Source organism: Myxocyprinus asiaticus, chromosome 18 (genome assembly GCF_019703515.2).
Source record: "Myxocyprinus asiaticus isolate MX2 ecotype Aquarium Trade chromosome 18, UBuf_Myxa_2, whole genome shotgun sequence".
Classification (NCBI taxonomy): domain Eukaryota; kingdom Metazoa; phylum Chordata; class Actinopteri; order Cypriniformes; family Catostomidae; genus Myxocyprinus; species Myxocyprinus asiaticus.
The window spans coordinates 29,156,387-29,179,097 of record NC_059361.1 but is presented as its reverse complement, the minus strand read 5'-3'; the positions used below and the strand labels follow the sequence as shown (position 1 = coordinate 29,179,097).

The 22,711-nt window shown below is 38.6% G+C and overlaps 1 protein-coding gene across 3 annotated transcripts in view; it reads left to right on the top strand.

Annotated features, from left to right (window-relative positions):
* The window catches only part of LOC127456513 (inositol 1,4,5-trisphosphate receptor type 2-like), a 116,529-nt gene that overhangs the window by 17,181 nt on the left and 76,637 nt on the right, over positions 1 to 22,711 (top strand). For all 3 annotated transcript variants that reach the window (XM_051725046.1, XM_051725044.1, XM_051725043.1), the window contains exons 9-34: positions 346 to 441; positions 1,285 to 1,326; positions 6,503 to 6,651; positions 6,840 to 6,939; positions 7,033 to 7,196; positions 7,340 to 7,481; positions 7,596 to 7,754; positions 8,489 to 8,661; positions 8,878 to 8,997; positions 9,163 to 9,333; positions 9,585 to 9,836; positions 11,196 to 11,343; positions 12,072 to 12,219; positions 12,656 to 12,843; positions 13,063 to 13,180; positions 13,308 to 13,359; positions 13,672 to 13,840; positions 15,547 to 15,714; positions 16,105 to 16,194; positions 16,434 to 16,559; positions 17,484 to 17,606; positions 17,772 to 17,972; positions 19,019 to 19,270; positions 21,440 to 21,565; positions 21,739 to 21,867; positions 22,333 to 22,453. In XM_051725046.1, coding sequence (XP_051581006.1) covers positions 346 to 441; positions 1,285 to 1,326; positions 6,503 to 6,651; positions 6,840 to 6,939; positions 7,033 to 7,196; positions 7,340 to 7,481; positions 7,596 to 7,754; positions 8,489 to 8,661; positions 8,878 to 8,997; positions 9,163 to 9,333; positions 9,585 to 9,836; positions 11,196 to 11,343; positions 12,072 to 12,219; positions 12,656 to 12,843; positions 13,063 to 13,180; positions 13,308 to 13,359; positions 13,672 to 13,840; positions 15,547 to 15,714; positions 16,105 to 16,194; positions 16,434 to 16,559; positions 17,484 to 17,606; positions 17,772 to 17,972; positions 19,019 to 19,270; positions 21,440 to 21,565; positions 21,739 to 21,867; positions 22,333 to 22,453 — 3,727 coding nt within the window. The remainder of the gene's footprint in view (positions 1 to 345; positions 442 to 1,284; positions 1,327 to 6,502; positions 6,652 to 6,839; positions 6,940 to 7,032; positions 7,197 to 7,339; positions 7,482 to 7,595; positions 7,755 to 8,488; positions 8,662 to 8,877; positions 8,998 to 9,162; positions 9,334 to 9,584; positions 9,837 to 11,195; positions 11,344 to 12,071; positions 12,220 to 12,655; positions 12,844 to 13,062; positions 13,181 to 13,307; positions 13,360 to 13,671; positions 13,841 to 15,546; positions 15,715 to 16,104; positions 16,195 to 16,433; positions 16,560 to 17,483; positions 17,607 to 17,771; positions 17,973 to 19,018; positions 19,271 to 21,439; positions 21,566 to 21,738; positions 21,868 to 22,332; positions 22,454 to 22,711) is intronic.

The following is a 22,711-nucleotide window of genomic DNA, read 5'->3' as shown; positions in this document are numbered from 1 at the left end:
TTTAAAACATAAGCATCTTTTTGTGAAATGTTTTGCTTGAAAAGTGTGCTTGTGCTATCTTTTAAATAAATGACATTCATACATTTTAAGTGTCCAAATTCTTTTTGGAGCTGCTGTATACTAAAATCTTAATTTTCTCATCTGATCTTGAGTATATCTCACCTTTACTAAAATGTATCTAGGACAAAGTACAACTTATACATAATCGAATAAAGTGTATCATAACATTTTTAGCATGGCTGCAGAGTCTAAAAATACAGGGATTTTGTGATATCTGTCCTAACTTTAAAATGTTGTCAATGTCATGCTGTACAGAAGTCTCTCACCCTGTGCCATGTGCTTTAGGTGGTACACTATGACCCCTGCAGAGGAGGATCTGGCCAATGGAACAGCCTATTTCGCTTTAAACATCTCGCCACAGGAAATTACCTTGCGGCAGAGGTGCTGTACATTCCTTTTGTGCAATCTTTGCTGTCCACCGACTCTCAACCTGTTTGCCTCTTCCCCCATGCTTGTGTAACTGTCATGGTTAAAGATACGGTTTGACACAGTGTGGTTTGTATGAATGGCTGTGGTTTACATTTATTTGCATGCTACACATGAATTCCCCCAACAGCAGCATTTCCTAGAACAGTACACTCACCAGCCTGTCACTCTAGTGGTTTATTTGCTCAACTGACCCTGAAATTAAACAACACAGACCCTGACTGCTGTCATTAATAGCCCATATCTGAATTTTGATAGCAGAAGAATGTCACAAAGTATCGGCAGTGGTGTATTTTAGGCCTTTAAGAAAGCCAAATCGTAAATGTAATCTCATATTTCTCATCAAGTTATTCCAGTATGAAATTTCCACATTATTTTGAATTCCGCACTCTTACTGTATGTCATATTACTGTATTCTAATTTGTTTCTGTTTTTATTTCATTATTTCCAAATATCTAAATTATATTTAAATGCACACATATAATACGGGGCCGCAACTTAACTGTGAACTCCTTTAAGTCTCCAGCGCAATAAGATAGCAACCTCTAAGCAATACAGTACATTTGTCCTCTGGGGGGGATGTATTAATATATTTAAAGTGTTGAGACAACTTGTATTGAGAGCATAGAAAATGGGCTGCAGGTGGCAGTCTTCTCAATGTTATTGTCACAGTGATTCACTGTGAACAGGACAGACAGAAGGGTTATTGTCTTAGATAAAAAATGCTGAATAAATGAGCCTTTGTGTGTGTGCATGTATGTCGTAAGGGTTTTGTAAACATTTTTGGTTCTGTTTCAGGTGAATCCTGATTTTAAAGATAATTGTGTCGACAAAAATGAGGTAAGTCAGACCTAACTTACTGCAGATGACAGCCTAAGCAGAGCAAAACATTTAAATGTCAGAATGCACAGAGCCTGGACTCACAGGATTCCACAGTCACCCACCACCTTGCATGTTTGTTTATTACTTTTTTTTTTTTTTTTTTTTTTGCTTTATAGGATTTTCAGCTCTGATTAACACATTTTGCCATATTTAAAGGAATAGTTCACCCAAAAATTATAATTGTCTAATCATTTACTCACCCTTACGTCATCTCAAAGCCGTATGACTTTCTGTTTTCCACAGAACACAAAGATATTTGAATATAGATATGGTGTATGTTTGTCCATACAATGCAAGTGAATGGTGACCAAACGTTCAAGCTCCAAAAAGGAGATAAAGTCAGCATAAAAGTAATCCATAAGAGACCAGTGGCACGATCAAGGATTTCAAGCTTGATTACATTACCTAGTGCTTGACGCATGCACACAGCGCTAGATGGCACGAGGAAGTGTAATTGAGCTTGAAATCATGATCGTCAGGGAGACTGCTGATGTCAAGAGAAACGGTTATATTTTGGTCTGTTCTCAACCAAATCCGATTGGCTCGCTTCAGAAGACATGGATTAAACCACTGGAGTCTTATGGATTACTTTTATGCTGCCTATGTGCTTTTTTGAGCTTGAAAGTTTGATCACCATTCACTCGCACTGTATGGATAACAGACATAATTTCTCCATCAAAATATATTTTTTGTTCCGCAAATGGAATTAAGTCATACGAGTTTGAGATGGCATAAGGGTGAGTAAAAGATGAGAGAATTATAATTTTTGGGTGAACTATTCCTTTAAATTCAGTCTTCAGAACGCCACAGATTTTCCCTTACAATCAGCATATAAAATGTGTAAAAGTCCACAGATTCTGTGTGGGCCTAGTAATAGCTTAATTCACATCTTAATACAATCACAATGATGTTCTATTCATTAGGGCTGGGGATTGCTAACTACAGTACTACATGATGCCATACAGTACATGTATAGTGGAGTTGAAACAGCGCCAACGCATGAGAGAGACCAATGTATCTGTAAGACAGACTAAATCTGTGGGATCAGTCATAGATTCACTTCACTTTTGTCTAGTAAGGCGCCTTATAGAAAAGGCTCAGAATTCAGTGAGAAATGCCGATTTGAGTTTTTACGAATTTAGGCGATCAGCTTCTTCATTTATTGCAGGGGTTCTCAACGGGGTGGTACTGCCCCCCAGTGGGCGTTCAAAGGATGCCAGGGGGTGCTGAGAGCAAATTAGCTGAGAAGGGGGCTTTAGGTTACAAATGGGGGGAGTTTATCAGTCATGTTAATCAAATCTATCATCAAGTTCCTGTTTACATTAAAATGTTTATCTAGACTCCATTATATGGATTGGTATGCATTTGTACCATGGTTCATCTGATTCTGAAGTGTAGCGACGCATCTGAAGTATCTGTTTTACAGCGTCAAATAGCCAGCGTCATAAACTCCGCTAACGCACCTGTATGGCTCTGTAGGTGGATACGGCTCAATGGACAAAGTAGTATGAGTGCAAAGCAGGTGCGTTTTTACTCATAGATCGGTCTATGTGTTTTTTCTTCTTTCTCTTTTCTTCCCAATTTGGTATGCCCAATTCCCAATGCACTCTAGGTCCTCGTGGTGACGTAGTACGTATCTCAGTTGCCTCCACTTCTGAGACAATCAATCCGTGCATCTTATCACGTGTCTTGTTGTGCACGTTACCTAGCGTGTGTGGAGGTTCACGCTATTCTCTGCAGCATCCACGCACAACTCGCCACGTGCCCCACCGAGAGGGAGAACCACATTATAGCGACCACGAGGAGGTTAAACCAACGTGACTCTAACCACCCTAGCAACCGGGCCAATCGGTTGCTTAGGAAGCCGGACTGGAGACACTCAGCATGCCCTGGATTCAAACTTAAGACTCCAGGTGTGGTAGTCAGTGTCTTTACTTGCTGAGCTTCCCAGGCCCCCCCAGTCTCGAGCTCTTAAACGCACACCTCTGATCATTGCAGCGCTGCGAGAATCAGTGAGAAGCACGGCCGAGATGCGGAAACCATTTTAATTTGGCACAGAATTCTACATGACCACCCTTGAATTTACTATAGTACCACTTATTGTACTATAGGAAGAAAAAGATTCATAATACATATTATCATATCACTAATTCAGCTCTATTAAATTTGTCATAGGCTAAATTAGGGGAGCAAGGGAATATAATAAATTTTTGTTACAACTTTTAAATGTTTATATTTTGTATTGTTTTTACATATGTTTAGAGTAGGCCTAATGTTTGTAATTGCAAAAATACCATAATTTGTTTTATAGAAATCATGTTACATCTAACCACGGTAGTGAAGAAGATACATTCTTCCATGTGCTTACCATGGTCTTGTTACAAATACCACTGTTAAAAATAAAAATAAAAATATATATTTACATTTTCATAAGGGCAAATGCAAAATACACTATTTTAAATACAGTATTCTTTTTTTATTTTTCAGATTAAATAAAAATGCGTAAATCCTAAAAAATAGGCTAAAATATTTTAGTTTAAGTGTAAGAAAATATAACTGATGGGGTAAGGGAATGAAGTGGGGGTGGGGAGTGATAGCGTTCATCAAAAAAAGGTTGAAAACCACTGATTTATTGTGTTGACTGCACACATAAAAACATAGATACCAAAATCTAGTAACGGTGCAATAACATCATTTACTCAACTTCTTGTTGTTCAAAACTTGTTTGACTATATTTCTTCCATGGAACACAAAAGGACATGTTAGGTGGAATGTTAGCCTCAGTCACCATTCACTTTCACTGCATCTTTTTTTTATACCAGTGAGGTTTGATTTTATTGACGTGTCGCCATATTTGATTTGTGCTGTAAACATGAGTTGATAATTCATTTGAGAGTGAATAACGACTTAAATTTCTGTCTGTTCATCACACAAAGTGATTGTATGGCTTCAGAAGACCTGAAAAATAGTGCACGACTTTTTAAAGTATTGACTATTATACTTGATAGCCCACAGTGACTATTCACTTTTTTATTTTAGTTTACTGTTCAATGTTCACGCTATTATATGACGTAAAGATGTATGAAGATCTTTAAAAAAAAAATTGTTTTTTTAAGAAAGTTATATGAGTTTGAAACAACATAAGAGTGAGTAAATGATGACAGAATCTTTTACTTTAAAGTGGTTATGAAGTGCTTTTTTAAAATAATTGTATTATCTTCTCTGAGATCCAATGGTAATGTTATAAAAGTTTTTTTGCACCAAAACAGTCACAATTTAGTAATATATGATCATTTTCCACCCTGTTTTTGGCCCTCTATCTGAAACGCTCTGTTTTGGCCTAAGTGCCTCCTACTAGATCGGAAGAGAATGAACCTTGACATTATAAAGCAAAATCGCAGGGTTTACACATAACGCACATCCAACACATTGCATCTGAATATATTAAACGATTCATCTCAAGCTTGACTGTTAACACAGGGCACCATAAACTATCAAACAGTCATGACATTTGAAATATTCATGAATTAAATTATTTACTTATGTTTTTGAAGTGTTTTAACTGCCCCATCCTTCAATAACTGTTCCTTTGCAAAGCTTGAATCATATTTTAAATAATCACAAGCACATGCTGACATGAGCCAGAAAAAAAATGAACACCTCATAGTCCAAAGAATGGTAAAATTACAGAAACATACCAAAATGGTCAAAGACGTCCATTGTCTAAGATGTCCATCTTCAAAGACGTCCTGTTTAAATACACCAACAATTAAAAATAGTCGAGATGGGTCCCCATAGGTGTTATGTTAGGAATAGTTGACTTGAACTGCGCGCCAGTGGGCGGGGCCAAGGGTGTGATAAATTCAAATGAGCAATGTTTTGTAATGTCACGAACAAACAGATTTCAGAACGCTTCAGCTGGGTGGGAACTATAAATGCTCTTTATAGACTGGGGAAGAAGATTTGAGTTCTGAAATTTACAGTTTGTTTTTATAGTACAGTTACCTCTTATATGTCTAAATGTAAAGGAAATTTGATTCTCCATTTCATGACCCCTTTAAAGATAAATTTTATATAAAGGTTTGTATCTGACTCCCTCTGCTCTGGCTGTGCTACACAGCATTGCATCTCACCGCATGGTCTGAACACAACTCTCCTGCACAACTTTATTATTACGTAACCCTTTCCTCTCCCCTCCCTCTCTTTTTCTCTCCTTTATCCCTCACTCTCACTGCAACAGCAAGACTCATGCAGCTCCCATCCTCCTACTCTCCCAAGACTTTTTTCTCGAGTCTGTATTTCTCTCTGCACCTTTCCGCTGTTACCTTAGTATTCTGCTTCAGCAGCTTCACAGACACACACACTCGCATATACACACAGAGGGGGTCCTTACATAATGTCTGAATCTGGGGGTGCCCCATGAGAGAAAGGCAGACGTGCTGTCTGCTTCAGTGGAGGAGTGAGTCACAGGAGCTGCAGAGGAGAATGTATAATGCTGCTCTCCAAATAGCCCTCCATCGAAAAGCTTTGGTGAAAACCGTCTGTACCACAGAATACAGTCCTGCATAAAATACATACCGTTAATGACCTCTGTGTGTTTTTCAGTGAATTGATTTATATATATATATATATATATATATATATATATTTAAATGTTCAACTAGAAATTGCTCTTTGTAACTTAAACATTATACTTGCTAACATGAGACTAGTTTAATAAAATCGCTTGCTATGTGCAAAATTTTATCTAACATTTTGACTCCTGTCATGACCATGTAAAGTCAATATATCTGGTTACTATCACAAGAGAAGCTCAAGAATACCAGATAGGGACTGTTTACAAAAAAATCCACTTACAGGAATTACGCTGGTAATGCAAACCCAAAATCATCCACCTAGAAAAGTAGTCTGACTGCTAAAAGTGTTGGTCTGTCTGACACGCTTGGTCTTTCTCATGTGTTTAATCATGATCCACAATCATCCACCTTGAGCATGTTTATACAAAACAACAAAAATGGTGTGACAATATTTCAGTGGTTTTGAAAATGTTCATGTCTTTGTGGTGCTTGCATTGTCTTATCTGGGTCTCTACCCACTAATGGGACCTTCCCATGTCTCTCTGTTCAAACATCAGACTGAGACCGACTCTTTGTACTCTAAAAAGAAGTGGCAGACTGAAAAAATCCCCTACATCCTTGTCGCAGTGCCCCACGGCAACGACATCGCCTCTCTCTTTGAACTGGATGCTACTACTTTACAGCGGGCTGACTGCCTGGTGCCCAGGTTAATTCCTTTACACAAACGATACCCTTCATACATGAAAACCATATTGAGCATTTACATTTATTTATTTAACTTGATCAACTGATGAATGAAGAATTCTGTAGACTGTAACTTAAGACGTGTTCCAAAAATGGCATTTGGGACACGGCCTTACTGGCTGACTAAATAAGTGTTATTTTCTTTTCCAGGAACTCGTATGTGAGACTCAGGAACCTGTGCACAAACACCTGGGTGACCAGCACCAACATTCCCATTGATGTTGAGGAGGAACGACCCGTTATGCTCAAGGTCACCTTTGCTTACTTCCTCTAAACCTTTAATGAAGAAAGTTTTAGGTTCCCTCAATTAACGCTCATATTCTTTCTCTGTGTATTCTAACAGATCGGAACCTGCCAAATGAAGGAGGACAAGGAGGCATTCTCCATTAATTCTGTCCCCCTGTCAGAGGTCAGAGACTTGGACTTTGCCAATGATGCCAACAAGGTTCTGGAGCAGTTTGTGCATATATTGGGGATCAGCAACTTCCCTGCAGCAAATGAACGCAGGTATGCATCATGCTCATGTTAAATGGGTTAGGATGGATGTTCTGGTATATATCTAGATGTTTGGTTGCACCTCCATAAGCAATTGATTCTTAAAAAGTAGCTCATTATGCAAACCAGTCTTTCTTTTCTTGTGTTATTTTCAGGTTTACCATTAAGCTGTTGGAGGATCTGATTTTCTTTGTGTGCGATGTGCCAAATAATGGCCAGGAAGTGCTGTCAGTGGTGATCTCAAACCCAAACAGAGAGAGACAGAAACTCATGAGAGAGCAAAACATCCTTGCACAGGTTTGCTCCAACAGCAATTTATTGTGTCCTTTTACAGTGCTACCTACTCAACTTGTTTCTATAAGAGTTATAGATTTCATTGTAGATTTCTGTACATTCTTTTAATGTTTGCAGATTTTTGGCATTCTGAAAGCCCCGTGTTCCGACATTAAGGAGTCACCCATGCCGAAGTTGGAAGATCTGGGCAACCAGTGCAATGCTGCATTTAAGTACATGCTGCAGCTGTGTTACAGGATATTACGCCATTCCCAACAAGACTACCGCAAGAATCAGGCAAGGAACAGATCTTCAGTTTTCCTTTATCCATCCATCCATCCATTTGTCCATCCATCCATAAATCTATCAATAAATGTCCATGCTCAACTAAACTCCATCCATTCATATGCCACCTAAACTTCATCCATCCATATGCCCACCTAAACTTTATCCATCCGTTTGTTTACCCATTCATTCATTTATCCATCCATATGCCCACCTTAACTCCATCCATCCTTTCGTTTGTCCTTCCATCTAACTATCCATCCATACATCCATCTATATGCCCACCTAAACTCCATCCCTCCAGCCATATGCCCACCTATACTCTCCATCCATCCATCCATCCATATGCTCACCTAAACTCTGTCTGTACATCTGTCCATCTGTCCGTCCTTCTTTCTATCCATCCATACATTTTCCCTTCCATCTGTCCATCCATATGCCCACCTAAACTCCATCCGTCCATATGCCCACCTAAACTGTATCTCTCAATTCATATGCCCACCTAAACACCCACCCATCATCCCTACATCTATCCACACACCCACCTAAATTTTTCCACTCATCCTTCCATCCTTCCATTCATCCATCCATCCATCCATCCATCTACCCATCCCTCCATCCATCCATACGCCCACCTAAATTCTTTCCATCCGTCCGTCCATCTGTCCATCCAGCCACCGTCCTTCCGTCCATCCATTCTTTTGTCCCAATTACTAATATATGTGTCCTTCTCCTGTTTCCCCCAGGAGTACATAGCCAAGAAATTTTCCATCATGCAAGCTCAGATTGGTTATGAGATCCTGGCAGAGGACACAATCACTGCTCTCCTGCACAACAACCGCAAGCTGTTAGAGAAGCACATCACCGCACGAGAGATTGAGACCTTTGTCAAACTTCTGCGCAGGAACCGAGAGCCCAGGTCTGACCCAGAGATTTAGACATCCAATTATATGATTAGAACTATTGCAAGGGTGGCTATTGCAAGTTTGGTCCCATCCAGTGCCGTTACAACATTTCTAACTTAGAATCATATCCTCTTTGGGATGACATTTACATGTGCTTCTTGTGTATGATACAAGACCTGTTTTCACATCCATTAGTGCATATTAACTGCACTTTTCTTGTGTTTCCCCAGGTTTCTAGATTATTTGTCTGACCTCTGTGTCTCCAACAAAACGGCAATTCCTGTCACTCAGGAGCTGATCTGCAAATTCATGTTGAACCCCTCTAATGCAGACATCCTTATCCAGACCAAGTGAGAGCTGAGCTACTTCCTTATGAGTTCTAAGCATACTGAGATTAACTAAGTGACTGAGAATAAAACGCAATACACCTATATAGGTGCTATTATGATATGTCTGTAGACAGGGTATTTTTTTATTAATGTTAAGTAATATGAACAGTTTATGTGTTTCTTTAGACTGATCATACACATGGAGAGCTCTCTAATTCAGGAGGATGGTGATGACGAAGAGGTGTGGCTGTACTGGATTGATAGCCACAAAGAGCCTCATGGGAAGTCCATCCGTCACCTGGCCCAGGATGCCAAGGATGGACAAAAGATGGATACTGACATCATCATCTACTACAGGTGAGAGTTTTTTGACATCATCATCTGTTACAGGTGAGAGTGCATTGGTGGCATTACTTACTACAGGTGAGAGTTTGAGTTGCTTTGGAGAAAAGCATTTACCAAATGTAAATGTAAGATCCCTATCAATTCCAGCCAGGGTTTGGCTTGCCATCACAAGACCCCTTAAATATACATTTTAATTTGTATATATGTGTATAAATATGGATGTGAATACAGCAGCGTCAAATACCCTATCCCTTCTTTTGCAGGTGCCAACTCAATCTTTTTGCTAAAATGTGCCTGGACCGGCAGTATCTGGCCATTAATCAAATTTCCAGCCAGTTGCCGGTGGATCTGATCCTCCGCTGCATGTTTGATGACTGTCTGCCCTACAACCTGCGTGCCTCATTTTGTCGGCTAATGCTGCACATGCATGTGGACCGGGACCCGCAGGAGGCCGTGGTGCCTGTTCGCTACGCACGCCTCTGGACTGAGATACCCTCCAAGATCTCCGTCAATGAGTAAGAGAGGGGATTTACTGACTTCTGCAGTCCACCAGTGTTAATCTCATCAACGAAACCACTGACAAAAACATTCTTTGAAGAAGGATTTTTTTTATTTCGTCAATGATAACTAATACAAGATGAAAGTCACATCATGATGTTGACGAAAATATGACAAAAAATATGCTACATATTAACGGTGCAAGATATAAACTTCTAGAAAAACATCTGTTTATAGAAGAAGATATTAGAAATGGTTAATCTAATCCAGTAATTCAGTATGTTAAGGATTTCCCTGATTGAGCTGTGTGTTGAATGTGCAGAACACAGGTGAAGTACCTCACTTAAACACATCCTATTTATATATTAGATTAATCACTATGTCCACAACATATATGTTATATTACAACTTACATCTGCACAGACACTGCAGCGAATTAACAGGTGAACGTGAACTACTGTATGTGCTAATCATCATATCATCACTTGCGTTGCGTATCTTGTGTTGTGAATGCGCTGTTTTTGTAAAAAACAATGCAATATCCTGACAAACACTGAAAATTAATAACAGTCTTTAAAGCATGAAGAATTCTAAAGAGTAGCTAAAACTAAAACTCATTATGTGCTATTATTTCAGGAGCTCAGGTTTTCACAAGAAGGACAGTTGTAAAGTATTTTGCATGTAGCCTTTCTCTATATGTTTGATACATGTTTAAATTAAGAAAATGTTTATATATTTTTTCTAAATGTTTGAATATCTTATTTAAGTTTGATTTGTTTGACACACGTTTTTGTCATTTTGCACATTATCAATCTATTGACTAAAATTTGAGTAAAATTGACTAAAATTAATTAATATGACATGACTAATTTTAAAGGAAATTTTCGTCAAAAGACTAAAACTATGACTAAAACAAAAACTGGGTAAAAATGAACCCTACAGTCTACATTGAATAGCTTTATTTTGTTGCTAAAGTGATCACACTCTTTACTCCTACATGCACAGTGTTTCATTTTGTGCTGTTCTTTAAGAGATACAGTAGTTTCCCAAAACTGAATATTCTGCCATCATTTACTCACCCTCATGTTGTTCCAACCCCATATACTTACTTTCTTCTGTTCAACACAAAATGAGATGTTAGGCAGCATGTTAGACTTAGTCACCATTAATTTATATTTAATCTTTTTTATGTACAATAAAAGTGAATGGTGACTAAAGCTATCATTCTACCTCCTTGTATTCCATGGAAGAAAGACATATGGGTTTGAAAATTGTTAATTTTTCGGTGAACTATTTCTTTAAGTTGCATGTTTTTACAGTATTTGTAAAACTGCTTTGTGTTGTCTGGCTTGTCTGAATATGAATCTGGTACACAGGTATGAATATGAGTTCAGAGACACGTCCAGAGAAGAGATGAAGAGGAAGTTTGCCCCTACTATGCGGTTTGTCGATGAATACCTCAAAGATGTGGTCAGTCAGACTTTCCCATTTGGAAACACAGAGAAGAATGAACTGACCCTTGAGGTGAGGTCCATAAATGGGAAGTGTATACAACTATAATAGTGGTGCTTGCTAAGGCACTATTACTGTGGCTCATACTTGAGGTTAGTGATTTAAACGTATTAAACTTTGACACGTAAATCATCCTGCAGCATTTGTACTATGGACATGAATAATACCTAAAATTTTGCAGCTTGTTGAGGAGAGATTTTTTTAAACAACAGACTTGAAATTTGCCTGGTGGCTGGTTAATCAGGCAAAATCCATAGACTTTCATTGAAGCTTGATGACAAACCATATCTATAAATCAAAATATAAAAGAGGCTTGGTAATGGGCTGTTTTGTCTTGGGCCAGTTAACAACCACCTAGAACCCCCTTGCAATACCCTGGCAACCACCATAACACCCTAGCAACTGCATAGCGACATGATAAAACCAGTCAAAACACTTTGGCAACCACATAGCAACGCTTTGGTAACAACTCAAAAGACCTTAGCATCATGGAAGTGGCTTTAGCACAGGCGAGTACCACTCGTGTTTTCTTCAGAAAATATAGAAATCTAGTTTGCTTATGGTTTATGTGCAGTGTATTTGTGCCAGGTTTTATTTTACGTATTATGTAATGTGTCCAGAGGACAGAGAAGATTGGCTTTATTAGCTCTACTGAATTCTGAATAATTTACTATCATCTAGCTCTTTGAATTTTAATGTTTGTTTTTTGTTTTTTTTTCTGGTCCTTGCATGTCTCACAGGTGGTCCACCTGGCACGTAACCTTGTCTACTTTGGCTTCTACAGCTTTAGTGAGCTGTTGTGCCTCACACGCACCCTGCTGGCCATCCTGGATATTGTCCAGCCCACTTTCCCTTTTTTGTCCAAACTCAGCAAGAGTATTGAGGGAGGTGAGACCCTGAGGCAGAGAGCAGCTTGCTATAGCCCCAAAACTTTGGCTATTTTTTACACTTTCCCACAGTCGCTCTGTTAAAAAAATCAAGTGAGCTGACTCGCCTACATTGGCAGCTGCCTACTAAGGCAGCATCATAATCATCAGAGAACCTCATAAGTAACTGATTTGGAACGTCCTACATATGCAGCAACTCTGCATGCTATAAAAGTAGTGCCCTTCTTGGTAGACTCGACTTGCTATGGATTTCAATAGAGTTTGACATTTGTATGTTGCTAAGCTAAGTATGCTAAGCTAACTATGCGACACACTAAAAATGACACTGAACTTTAATTAATTAATACTTTTCTGAATTCTGTATTTAGTGTCTAGAAACACAGCTGATTGTCTTTTAGACATTGCCTCACATTAAGCTGTTTGTGTTTTGTGTGTAGGTAATAATGTCATGCGTAGCATCCATGGTGTGGGTGAGATGGTGACTCAGATGGTCCTGAGCCGAGGCGCAATGATGCCCCACAGTCTCCCCGATGCTCAGCCAATCCACGGCAAGCAAATCAGTCTCTCTGACAATGAGGATGTCATGGTGATGGACACTAAGCTCAGGATTATTGAGATTTTGCAGGTGATGCTCTAATGGATGCACTTGTGAATCATGGCCATTTATGATGGATTGATAGAGACAGATAAGATATGAAATCACGTGTAACTAAATTCTTTAGTTACATTTCACAAAACTCCAGTTTGTGGCCTTCACACTTTCAACAATGTAAGATGAAGAAGTCTCTGTTAGTAAATGATGGGATCATGTATTATTTTACATTTCATATGTTTCCTTTTATAGTTTATTCTGAATGTGCGTCTTGATTACCGCATCACCTACCTGCTGTCTATATATAAAAAAGAGTTTGGCGAACAGACTTTGGACAGTTCTGTCTCAGTTGATGTCCCTGTCATATCTGGTGAGAGTTTCATGACATAATCAAACAAGTCCACCCTACCATGCAGTTCAAGGGTTTATTTTTTGTTTCAAAGGATGTGGCCTGGATGTGTTTGTATATTTGCAATTTTTCCATTGCACTTTTGCAGAGCCAAACATAGAGGAGATCGCAGAGAAAGCTGAGAATATGTTTTCTGGAAGGTGAGGGAATAATAATTTTCCTTGCATTTGTTATTTGAAGATTTGTGATTGATGTTCAAAGGTGTCTCATACATTTTTTTTTTCTCCTGAGTTGGACTTATTTTACTTAACATTTCTTGCCCTCAAAACACTTGTAATTTAGTCAGTTTTTCACCCCCTCTGTGACTTAAAATTAAAGGGGGCATTTATTGCTGCTCTGCCTTTAAGACTTACAGTATATGTAAATGCTTTTGTTTGATTGGCTCAATCAGTGAATGATAAACTGATTATGATAATCGGTTTGTGTGCCTTTGGGTCTTTGTGTGTTTACAGTGTTAAGGAGAGGAGCACGGTGGACCTTGATGATGAAGGTGGCCAGACGTTTCTGCGGGTGTTAATTCACCTCATCATGCAGGACTATCCTCCGCTGGTTTCCGGCTCTCTGCAGCTCATCTTCAAACACTTCAGCCAGAGGGCTGAAGTTCTCCAGGCATTTAAACAGGTCTCACTAATACTCATACTGCTGTGTTCTTTTTAATGTATGACCAGCACAGATCTTTAAATGGTGAATTTTAGTGATAGACCAATATATTGGTCAGGCAAACTGATCATCAAATATTTTTCCATTTTGAAATTATTGCAGTCGGTAGATAACCATGTCCACTTGGGACGATTAACAGAAGTCTAAACTTTAGAGTGTACACTTTCTTATTGAATATACAGAATAATGCATTCAAACGTCACCCTACTAACTTATCATTACTATTTTTCACATGTTAGAAGAATAGTAGTAAAATTTTAATTGTAAATGAAGAAATAACATTTACATTTTTAACAGTTTTATTTACATTTTTCCAAGTATCCAGGACTTAATGGGTACTTGTTGGCTGCTTTTTCTTCAGTCTCACTTCCAAGTCATCTGAGTTTTGTAAAGAAATTTCGTACATGATTTATATCTGTCTCTAAAATGTATTCAAGCATTTAAGAGATGTCTCGATATGATACTGGTAACGGGTCCAATACCACGCTCATGTACTTGTACTCGTGCTTGTACAAAATGCTCTGATACCAACAACCGATAGCATCTGACATAAGGATTTCATTCCGTAAACATTCAGTATAAACCAATTAAAATCCCATTATGTCCAAGTGTGATTATCAAACCGCAAAGGCTGCAATTTAATGAGATAAATATATAGTTTGCATGTGCTGCGCACTTCAAAGTGAAGGTGTGGAGCCAGTGTTGTGCTGACCTTTTAGAGCTCCTTGTCTCACACAGAAAACACCATCATGAGTATTGCGTGCTCTGTTTGTTGCAGGTGACAGCGAGCAGAGCCCTAATTCACTATGTAGCGTGCAGCACACACAGACTACATATTTATTTAATGAAATAGCAGCCTTTTGCGGTTTAATAACCACATTGGGTCATGTGGCGACTTGCTTTTCTGGAGGTGAGAAGCTAACATCAAAAACACACGGAAATGGAAAGGGCTTCACTCCAAAATAAAAGCTTCTGCCAAAATAAAAGCTAAATTTAAATGTAAAAAAAGCATGACAGAAATAGATCACTACTGTATAGTTATGTAATATTCACTATACTACTACTGCTACTAATAATAATAATAATTCATTAGAAATTGTATTATATTTAAGCAATATGGCACTTCTGTGATGCTCTGTTATGCAGAATTTTTTATTTTATTTTTTTTACAAAAATAAATGCAATGTTGTATTTTGGATTGTGCTGTGAGGTTCTGTATAAAAGCACTTCATTTGATAAAAATAATACAACATTATGTTGAATAAATTAATTTATATTTTAATTTGATTAAAGATTTAATGAACTAATTTATTTAGACACCATTTTGATGAAAAAATGTAAAAAAAGAAATAAAACTAAAATATCTGTACAAGTTTAAATATTTAAAAGAAAAATATCAGTACAAGTACTCGTTCTAAAAAAAATGGTATCGGGACATCCCTATATTTAAGCACAAACCTTTAGATCAAAAGGTCTTTGAGATTGTCAGAAACATACATTTAGTCAGCTGTGACCAAATGGGTACTGTACATTTTAGGATCTTGTCGGTTGACTAGTCTATTTCTTGGTTTGTTGCATATCCTGTGTATGACATTGTTTACATGAACCGCTACTACATTTTTGATAGAAACAATTACTACATGATTGAGTTGTGTTTGTGTTTGCAGGTCCAGTTGCTGGTTTCTGAGCAGGATGTGGAGAACTATAAGCAGATTAAGGCAAACCTGGACCAGTTGCGTCTAACAGTAGAGAAGTCAGAGCTGTGGGTCGAGAAGAGTGGAGGTTACGGCAATGAAGACATTACTGAGAATCAGAACAAAGAGCAGAATTTGGAGGTGTGCCCCTACTGGCTGCAAAAAGAGACTGCAATCATATTACTACACTAAAATGCAACAAACTTGCTTCATCGCTAAAGTGGATTGCAATTGAAATATAGAGAATAAATGGATGATCTTAATTTGTAAGGCTTTTTGATATAGCAATATTTTTTGATGTAGATGAATTTTGTGACAATGATAAGAAAATTATATTTTATATTATTATATTTAATACGTTTGTATGTTTATTGCTTTATATATAGTGCCTTTCATACACTCAAGGTCATTTTGCAAGAGCATACAAAAAAGCCTAAAAGAAAACAAGCAATACTGTAGATACAATAAACAGTAATGAGCAATGGGGACAAAACTGACCGGACTAAACTGTGGTTGATTTCTGGTATATAGGAAGTTGGTATCTTGAGCCCAGTGCAGGATGGGAACAGTAAACCTCAAATAGACAGCAACAAAGCCAACAACTACAAAATTGTAAAAGAGGTGAGTACTATCATCATATTTTTTCACTTTTCACCAGTAAGTCCAAAACTGATCCCTCCTTGCATTACAAGTGCATTAAATACCAACATGTTTTTGATTGTTCAGGTTATTTATTTTGTGCATCTTGTACATTTTTGATTTTCAGAATGCAGTAATGCTAATGGTAGCAGGTACGGCAGAAGTAATTAAAAAATAATGGTGTTCTTGTGATTTTGTGTGTGTTGTGTATGGATACATAGATCCTGCTGAGTCTCAGTAAACTTTGCTACCCTGCTAAGAAGAGTCGCATGCAACAGCAGAGGCTCCTGAAGAACATGGGAGCTCACACCGTGGTACTGGATCTGCTCCAGATCCCATATGAAAAAGTGAGTGGACATTCATTTAGTGCTCATGTAATCAATTCACATATGAGAATGTAAACTAATGGATCCACAACGAAGCCCTGGAAAATCACAACAGAATCTACCACAATCTGTTCATTTATTCAGAAGGGGAATAACCTTTTCATATGCTATGATAAAATGACTCCAGATCTGGAATTTTTCCACTTTTGGATGGTATCCTTTTGCTGCCAAACTCTATTCAATCCTTCCTCCATGAATATTTTCCTTGTGTTTTTTGTTTGTTGATTTGTGATTGGTGTTTAAAGTCAACATGAAATCAAAATTTTGCTTTTTATTTATTTATTTATTTTTTAATCCCCTTTTCTCCCAATTTGGAGTGCCCAATTCCCACTACTTAGTAGGTCCTCATGGTGGTGCAGTTACTCACCTCAATTCGGGTGGCAGAGGACAAGTCTCCGTTGCCTCTGCTTATCACATGGCTCATTGTGCATGACACCACGGAGACTCCGCATGTGGAGACTCATGCTACTCTCCGCAATCCACGCACAACTTACCCCATTGAGAGCAAGAACCACTAATCACGACCACGAGGAGGTTACCCCATCTGACTGTACCCTCCCTATCAACCGAGCCAATTTGGTTGCTTAGGAGACCTGGCTGGATTCGAACTCGCGACTCCAGGGGTGGTAGCCAGCGTCAATACTTGCTGAGCTACCCAGGCCACCAAAATTTTGCTTTCTTAACATTTCTTAACACATTTTAATGTTCCTGGTCTTATTTTGCACAAATTGTCAGTGCCCGTCATTTTAAAGATTTTTTATTTTTTTTTTGTTACTATAATCTTTCTTCAGAAGGGGTATAATATAACAGACTTGGAGTACTGCACAGTATATCGTTTTGAGGTAGAATCTATATCCTTGTAACATTTTTCTGCTCCATCCTTAGGGTGATGAGAAGATGGATGAGATCATGACTCTCGCCCACACCTTTCTCCAGAACTTCTGCAGAGATAACCCTCAGAACCAGACGCTGCTGCACAAACATCTCAACCTCTTCCTCACACCCGGGGTGCGTTGAGCCAGGAAGTCTCATTTTGATAAATTATTTCATACTGAAGTCACTGTTAATCAGCAGTACATGTCTTTGCAATTAATAATAGATGTACATATTTTGTGAGGCGAATATGATAATATTTGGGTATATTACTTTTGATTCTGTCCCTGCTACTCTTAGCTTCTGGAGGCAAAGACCATGTGCTACATCTTTAGGAACAACTACCACCTGTGCAATGAGATCAGTGACCGTGTGGTGCATCATTTCGTGCACTGCATCGAAACCCACGGCCGCCACGTGCAGTACCTGCGCTTTCTCCAGACCATCGTCAAGGCTGATGGAAAATACGTGAAGGAGTGTCAGTGCAAAGTCATGAATGAGGTGAGAAGGGCACACTGTATTAACTGTATTGCCCAAATTTCTATGCCCCCACAAGGCCATAAACATGTAAATACACACTTTTTCAAAAGTAAATCCACAAGCCGTAAACATAATTTTAGTATGATTCAATATGATATTTACTAGCATTACCCGGCATTTACCAGATTGAAGGGTTTATGGCTGTTATGTCGTCATGACAACACACACTAAAATCTACACTCACTGAGCACTTTATAAGGAACATTATGGTCTTAATAAAGTGCCTGACGTGGTCTTCTGCTGTTGTAGCCCATCCACCTCAAGGTTCGATGCGTTGTGCATTCTGAGATGCTGTTCTGCTCACTACAGTTGTACAGAGCGGTTATCTGAGTTACTGTAGCCTTTCTGTCAGCTCAAACCAATCTGGCCGTTCTCTTTTGACCTCTCTCATCAACAAGGCGTTTCCATTCACAGAACTGCCGCTCACTGGATGTTGTTTTGTTTTTGGCACTATTTTGAGTAAACTTGAGAGACTGTTGTGCGTGAAAATCCCACGAGATCAGCAGTTACAGAAATGCTCAAACCAGCCCATCTGGCACCATCAATCATGCCACGGTCGAAATCACTGAGATAAAAATTTTTCCCCATTCTGATGGTTTATGTGAACATTAACTGAAGCTCCTGACCCGTATCTGCATGATTTTATGCATTGCACTGCTGCCACATGATTGGTTGATTAGGAAATCACATGAGTAAGTAGGTGTTTAGGTGTTCCTAATAAAGTGCTCAGTGAGTGTATGTTTATGTCTTGTGGCTATACTTTTGAAATTGTATGTATTTTAAAGCTTATGGACTGGCCCATTTCACTTCTATTGTACGTGCCATACTGTAACCGTGATTTAATTTTTTTTTCATATAAACGAGAAATTAGTCAATCATTTTTAGTAATCAACATTATGCTACAAATGCTGTTGATTGAGCTTAACTTGTATTGAACCCGGAATATTCCTTGAACTAGAGCTGAAACATGCATTACATCTTTCCTCTGTTTATGTGTTGGGCTGAAGCTGGTGAACGGAGGGGAAGATGTGCTGCTCTTCTATATTGACCGTGCCTCCCTCCCCGTGCTGCTGAATATGATGAGGTCTGAGAGGGAACGCAATGATGAGAACGGGGCTCTGGCATACCACATCACTCTGGTGGAGCTGCTGGCAGCGTGCACAGAGGGCAAGAATGTTGATACCGAGCTCAAGTGCAACTCACTTCTTCCGCTTGATGACATCGTCAAGGTGGTCATTCACGAAGACTGCATTCCAGAGGTGATAATGCATTAAAATCAGACCTGAAAGTAAAAATTCAATCATGTCCTCGTTAAGAAATGGAGTAGTTGTTTGTTGGTTATTACTGCTTTTTATAATCTAGCTGCCAGTGGTGAACCATTTATCTAATAATGGAAAACAAAGTAATTGATTTGCTTACACTTTGACGATGTGTCACAAATAAGCTAAAATTTAAAGAAATAGTTTGTCTTGGGGGCCTGGGTAGCTCAGTGGTAAAGACGCTGGCTACCACCCCTGAAGTCGCAAGTTTGAATCCCAGGGCATGCTCCAGCCGGGTCTCCTAAGCAACCAAATTGGCCCGGTTGCTAGGGAGGGTAGAGTCACATGGGGTAACCTCCACATGATCTCTATAATGTGGTTCGCTCTCGGTTGGGCGCGTGGTGAGTTGTGCGTGGACAGTGTTGGGGAGTAACGGAATACATGTAACGGGAATATGTATTTAAAATACAACATATAAATAACTGTGTTCCACTACAGTTACAATTTAAATCACTCGTAATTAGAATACAGTTACATTCAAAAAAGAATTTTGATTACTGAAGAGATTACTTTGCATTTTATTGTCATTTGTTTCATTTAATATTTAGTCCTTTCAGATGGAAAACATTTATACATATAAATGATGCGATCCAAAGTGCATTTGAACAGCGGTGAAACACTTTCTTGTGATGTGTTACATTCATATGAGCAGACAGAGAAGTAAGTTTGAAGTAAGTTTGGAGCAGAAGAAACAGAAATAAACCTTGTGTAAATTGTCAGCTTTACGCTAAGCTAAAATGCTATTTCTAGCCATTTTACATGCACGTTACCAGGCACGATCATATTTTTTTTATCATGAAAATTCACGTTGGATCATAATTTCTTTTTTTCTAGTAAGACCTTTGATATTAGGGTAAAAATCATATTCTTGATAATAATGTTTGGTTTTTTTTCTGATAAAAAAATATCTAAAAATCCTTAAACAAGATCAGTTAGATTTAGCTTGTTTTAGAAACAACACTGCATAAGATATTTAGGTTTTTCAGAGAATGTATTTTTAACATGTGTATTTTGTCTTACTGTACTGGCAGAGTTTTTATAGTCAAAACAAGTGAAAAAAGTGCTGAAGAAGTAATCCAAAGTATTTAGAATACATTACTGACCTTTTACATTTTACAGCATGTAATCTGTAGTGGAATTCTTTTCAAAAGTAACCCTCCCAACCCTGGGCGCGGATACCGCGGTGGATGCCGCGACGCCTCCACATGCACTGTATCTCCGCGGTAACATGCTCAACAAGCCACGTGATAAGATGCATGGGTTGACGGTCTCAGACGTGGAGGCAACTGAGATTCGTCCTCTGCCACCCGGATTCAGGCGAGTCACTACGCCACCACGAGGACTTAGAGCACATTGGGAATTGGGCATTCCAAATTGGGAGAATTTTTTTTTAATTTATTAGCCCTAAAGGTCCGGTCACATTTACCTTTGCATGGTGAAATACAGTGGGTGAAGAAGGTGTGGGCGGATGTTGAGCGCCTGTAAAACCAACACAAAAACTAATTGCCAAGTGGCCTCTTTTTAATGCTGCACTTTGTACTCTGGGAAAGTGAAGTTAAAAAGAAATTTGCAGATAAAATGATATGCTTATCCATTTTAAATATTCAGTGGAGCTGTGCATGAAGCACCACCCATACAGATGTCACTGGCAAACCAAGCAACTTCCTAAAGGTCAACGCGGCAAATTCGCCTGTCAAAGTTCACCAGACTTGGACTCCATCGCACAATATTCATGATCGTGCAGTTTCCCATTGAGATTAATGTATTTTGTTCGACGGTTAATGTGACCACGCCTTAATGTTGCAGACTTTTTCTCTTCTGTGGAACACAAAAACAGAAATTTTAAGAACTTTTGAAACACAGCTTTTTAACCATAAAATAAAAGTGAATATTAAAATATTAAAAAGGACAATAAAACCTTAAAAGCATAGTAAAAAAGAAAAAAATTGTCAATATGACTCATGCACTATATTCCAAGTCTCCTGAAGCCATACAGTATGCTCACTTTGTATGATGAAAATTTGTAAAACATTTTAAACCATAGACTATTTTGTGAAAGTGAAACCAGTTACCATCCTATTTGACATTTGATTCTCTTAACTTTTAAAGATAAAAATAGCGTACGTAAATTTCGTGAACCACTGCTATGTGGACACTGAGGTGGAGATGAAGGAAATCTACACCAGCCATCACATTTGGAAGCTCTTTGAGAATTTCCTCACAGACATGGCCAGGGTGAGTCCATTTCTATACCAGCTCTCTCTCTCTCTCTCTTCCTCCCTCGCAATTGGCTATTTATGAGGCATAATATGAAAGCAGCCCTGTTTATATCATCCATGACTGATTTGTGTTAGCTGTGTGGGTGCTGAGTATTCTGAACTGTGTGAACTGTTATGTTGTTGTTGTAGGTGTGCAATAGCACCACAGACAGGAAGCATGCTGACGCATGCCTGGAAAAATACATCACTGATACCATCATTGCCATCGTCAAGGGCTTCTTTGGCTCCCAGTTCTCTGTCAGCAACTCAAACCTGCAGGTAGAGAGAGAAACACTCACACAGGGTCTAAAATGTACTTTACTCCACACCTGACAATGGCGATTGAGTTTACCGGCCATTTGTGACCGAGTCGACAACAAGAAATAAAAATGCAGAGTGTCTTGATTTCATGGAAACATTTAAAGATGCACAAGTTATGACAGAAGCTTTTGTTAGTTGGTAGTTAGTATTGCTTACATCATCGAGGGTCTGACTATCATTCTTAAAGTCTGACCTACACTATGTATTTTGTTGCATTTCTAATGCAGTTACTGGCGAGTAACTCCAGTTTTTACTCCCGTTTGGTGCTTGGCGAGTGTTAATTTTGGACTTTGGTTTCACCCCTTCCCACTTTTATCATTATGTTCTGCATCATTCTGCACCTCTCCTCTCTGAATCAGTCATTATGTTAATGTGTTGTTGCTTATGCTGTTCGACTGAGATATTTATATCTCTTTGTATCAGGCCCATCAACCTATTTTCATTAAGCTGCTTCAGTCTGCCTGCAGACTCTACAACTGCACCTGGCTCAACCCCCTGCAGAAGACCAACATTGAGGGTTGCATCAAAACCCTTGCTGACGTGGGTAGGTTTTTTTCTGTCAAAAAATAAATAAACAGACAAATGTGAGGCTGTTAAATGCTGAAGGGTTTTGGCTTGTATAGTAATTTCATCTTTCTGTCTTGTCATCACTTATGTTGTTTTGCAGTTCCACATCTAGTAGACTAAAACACTGCTTCCTGTTTAATGTTTTTTAGATATTGGCCATTCTCCTTCAAACCTAAGGCCTATGCCGACCAAATTATAAACAAACACATACACAATATACACATGCCGATGTTTC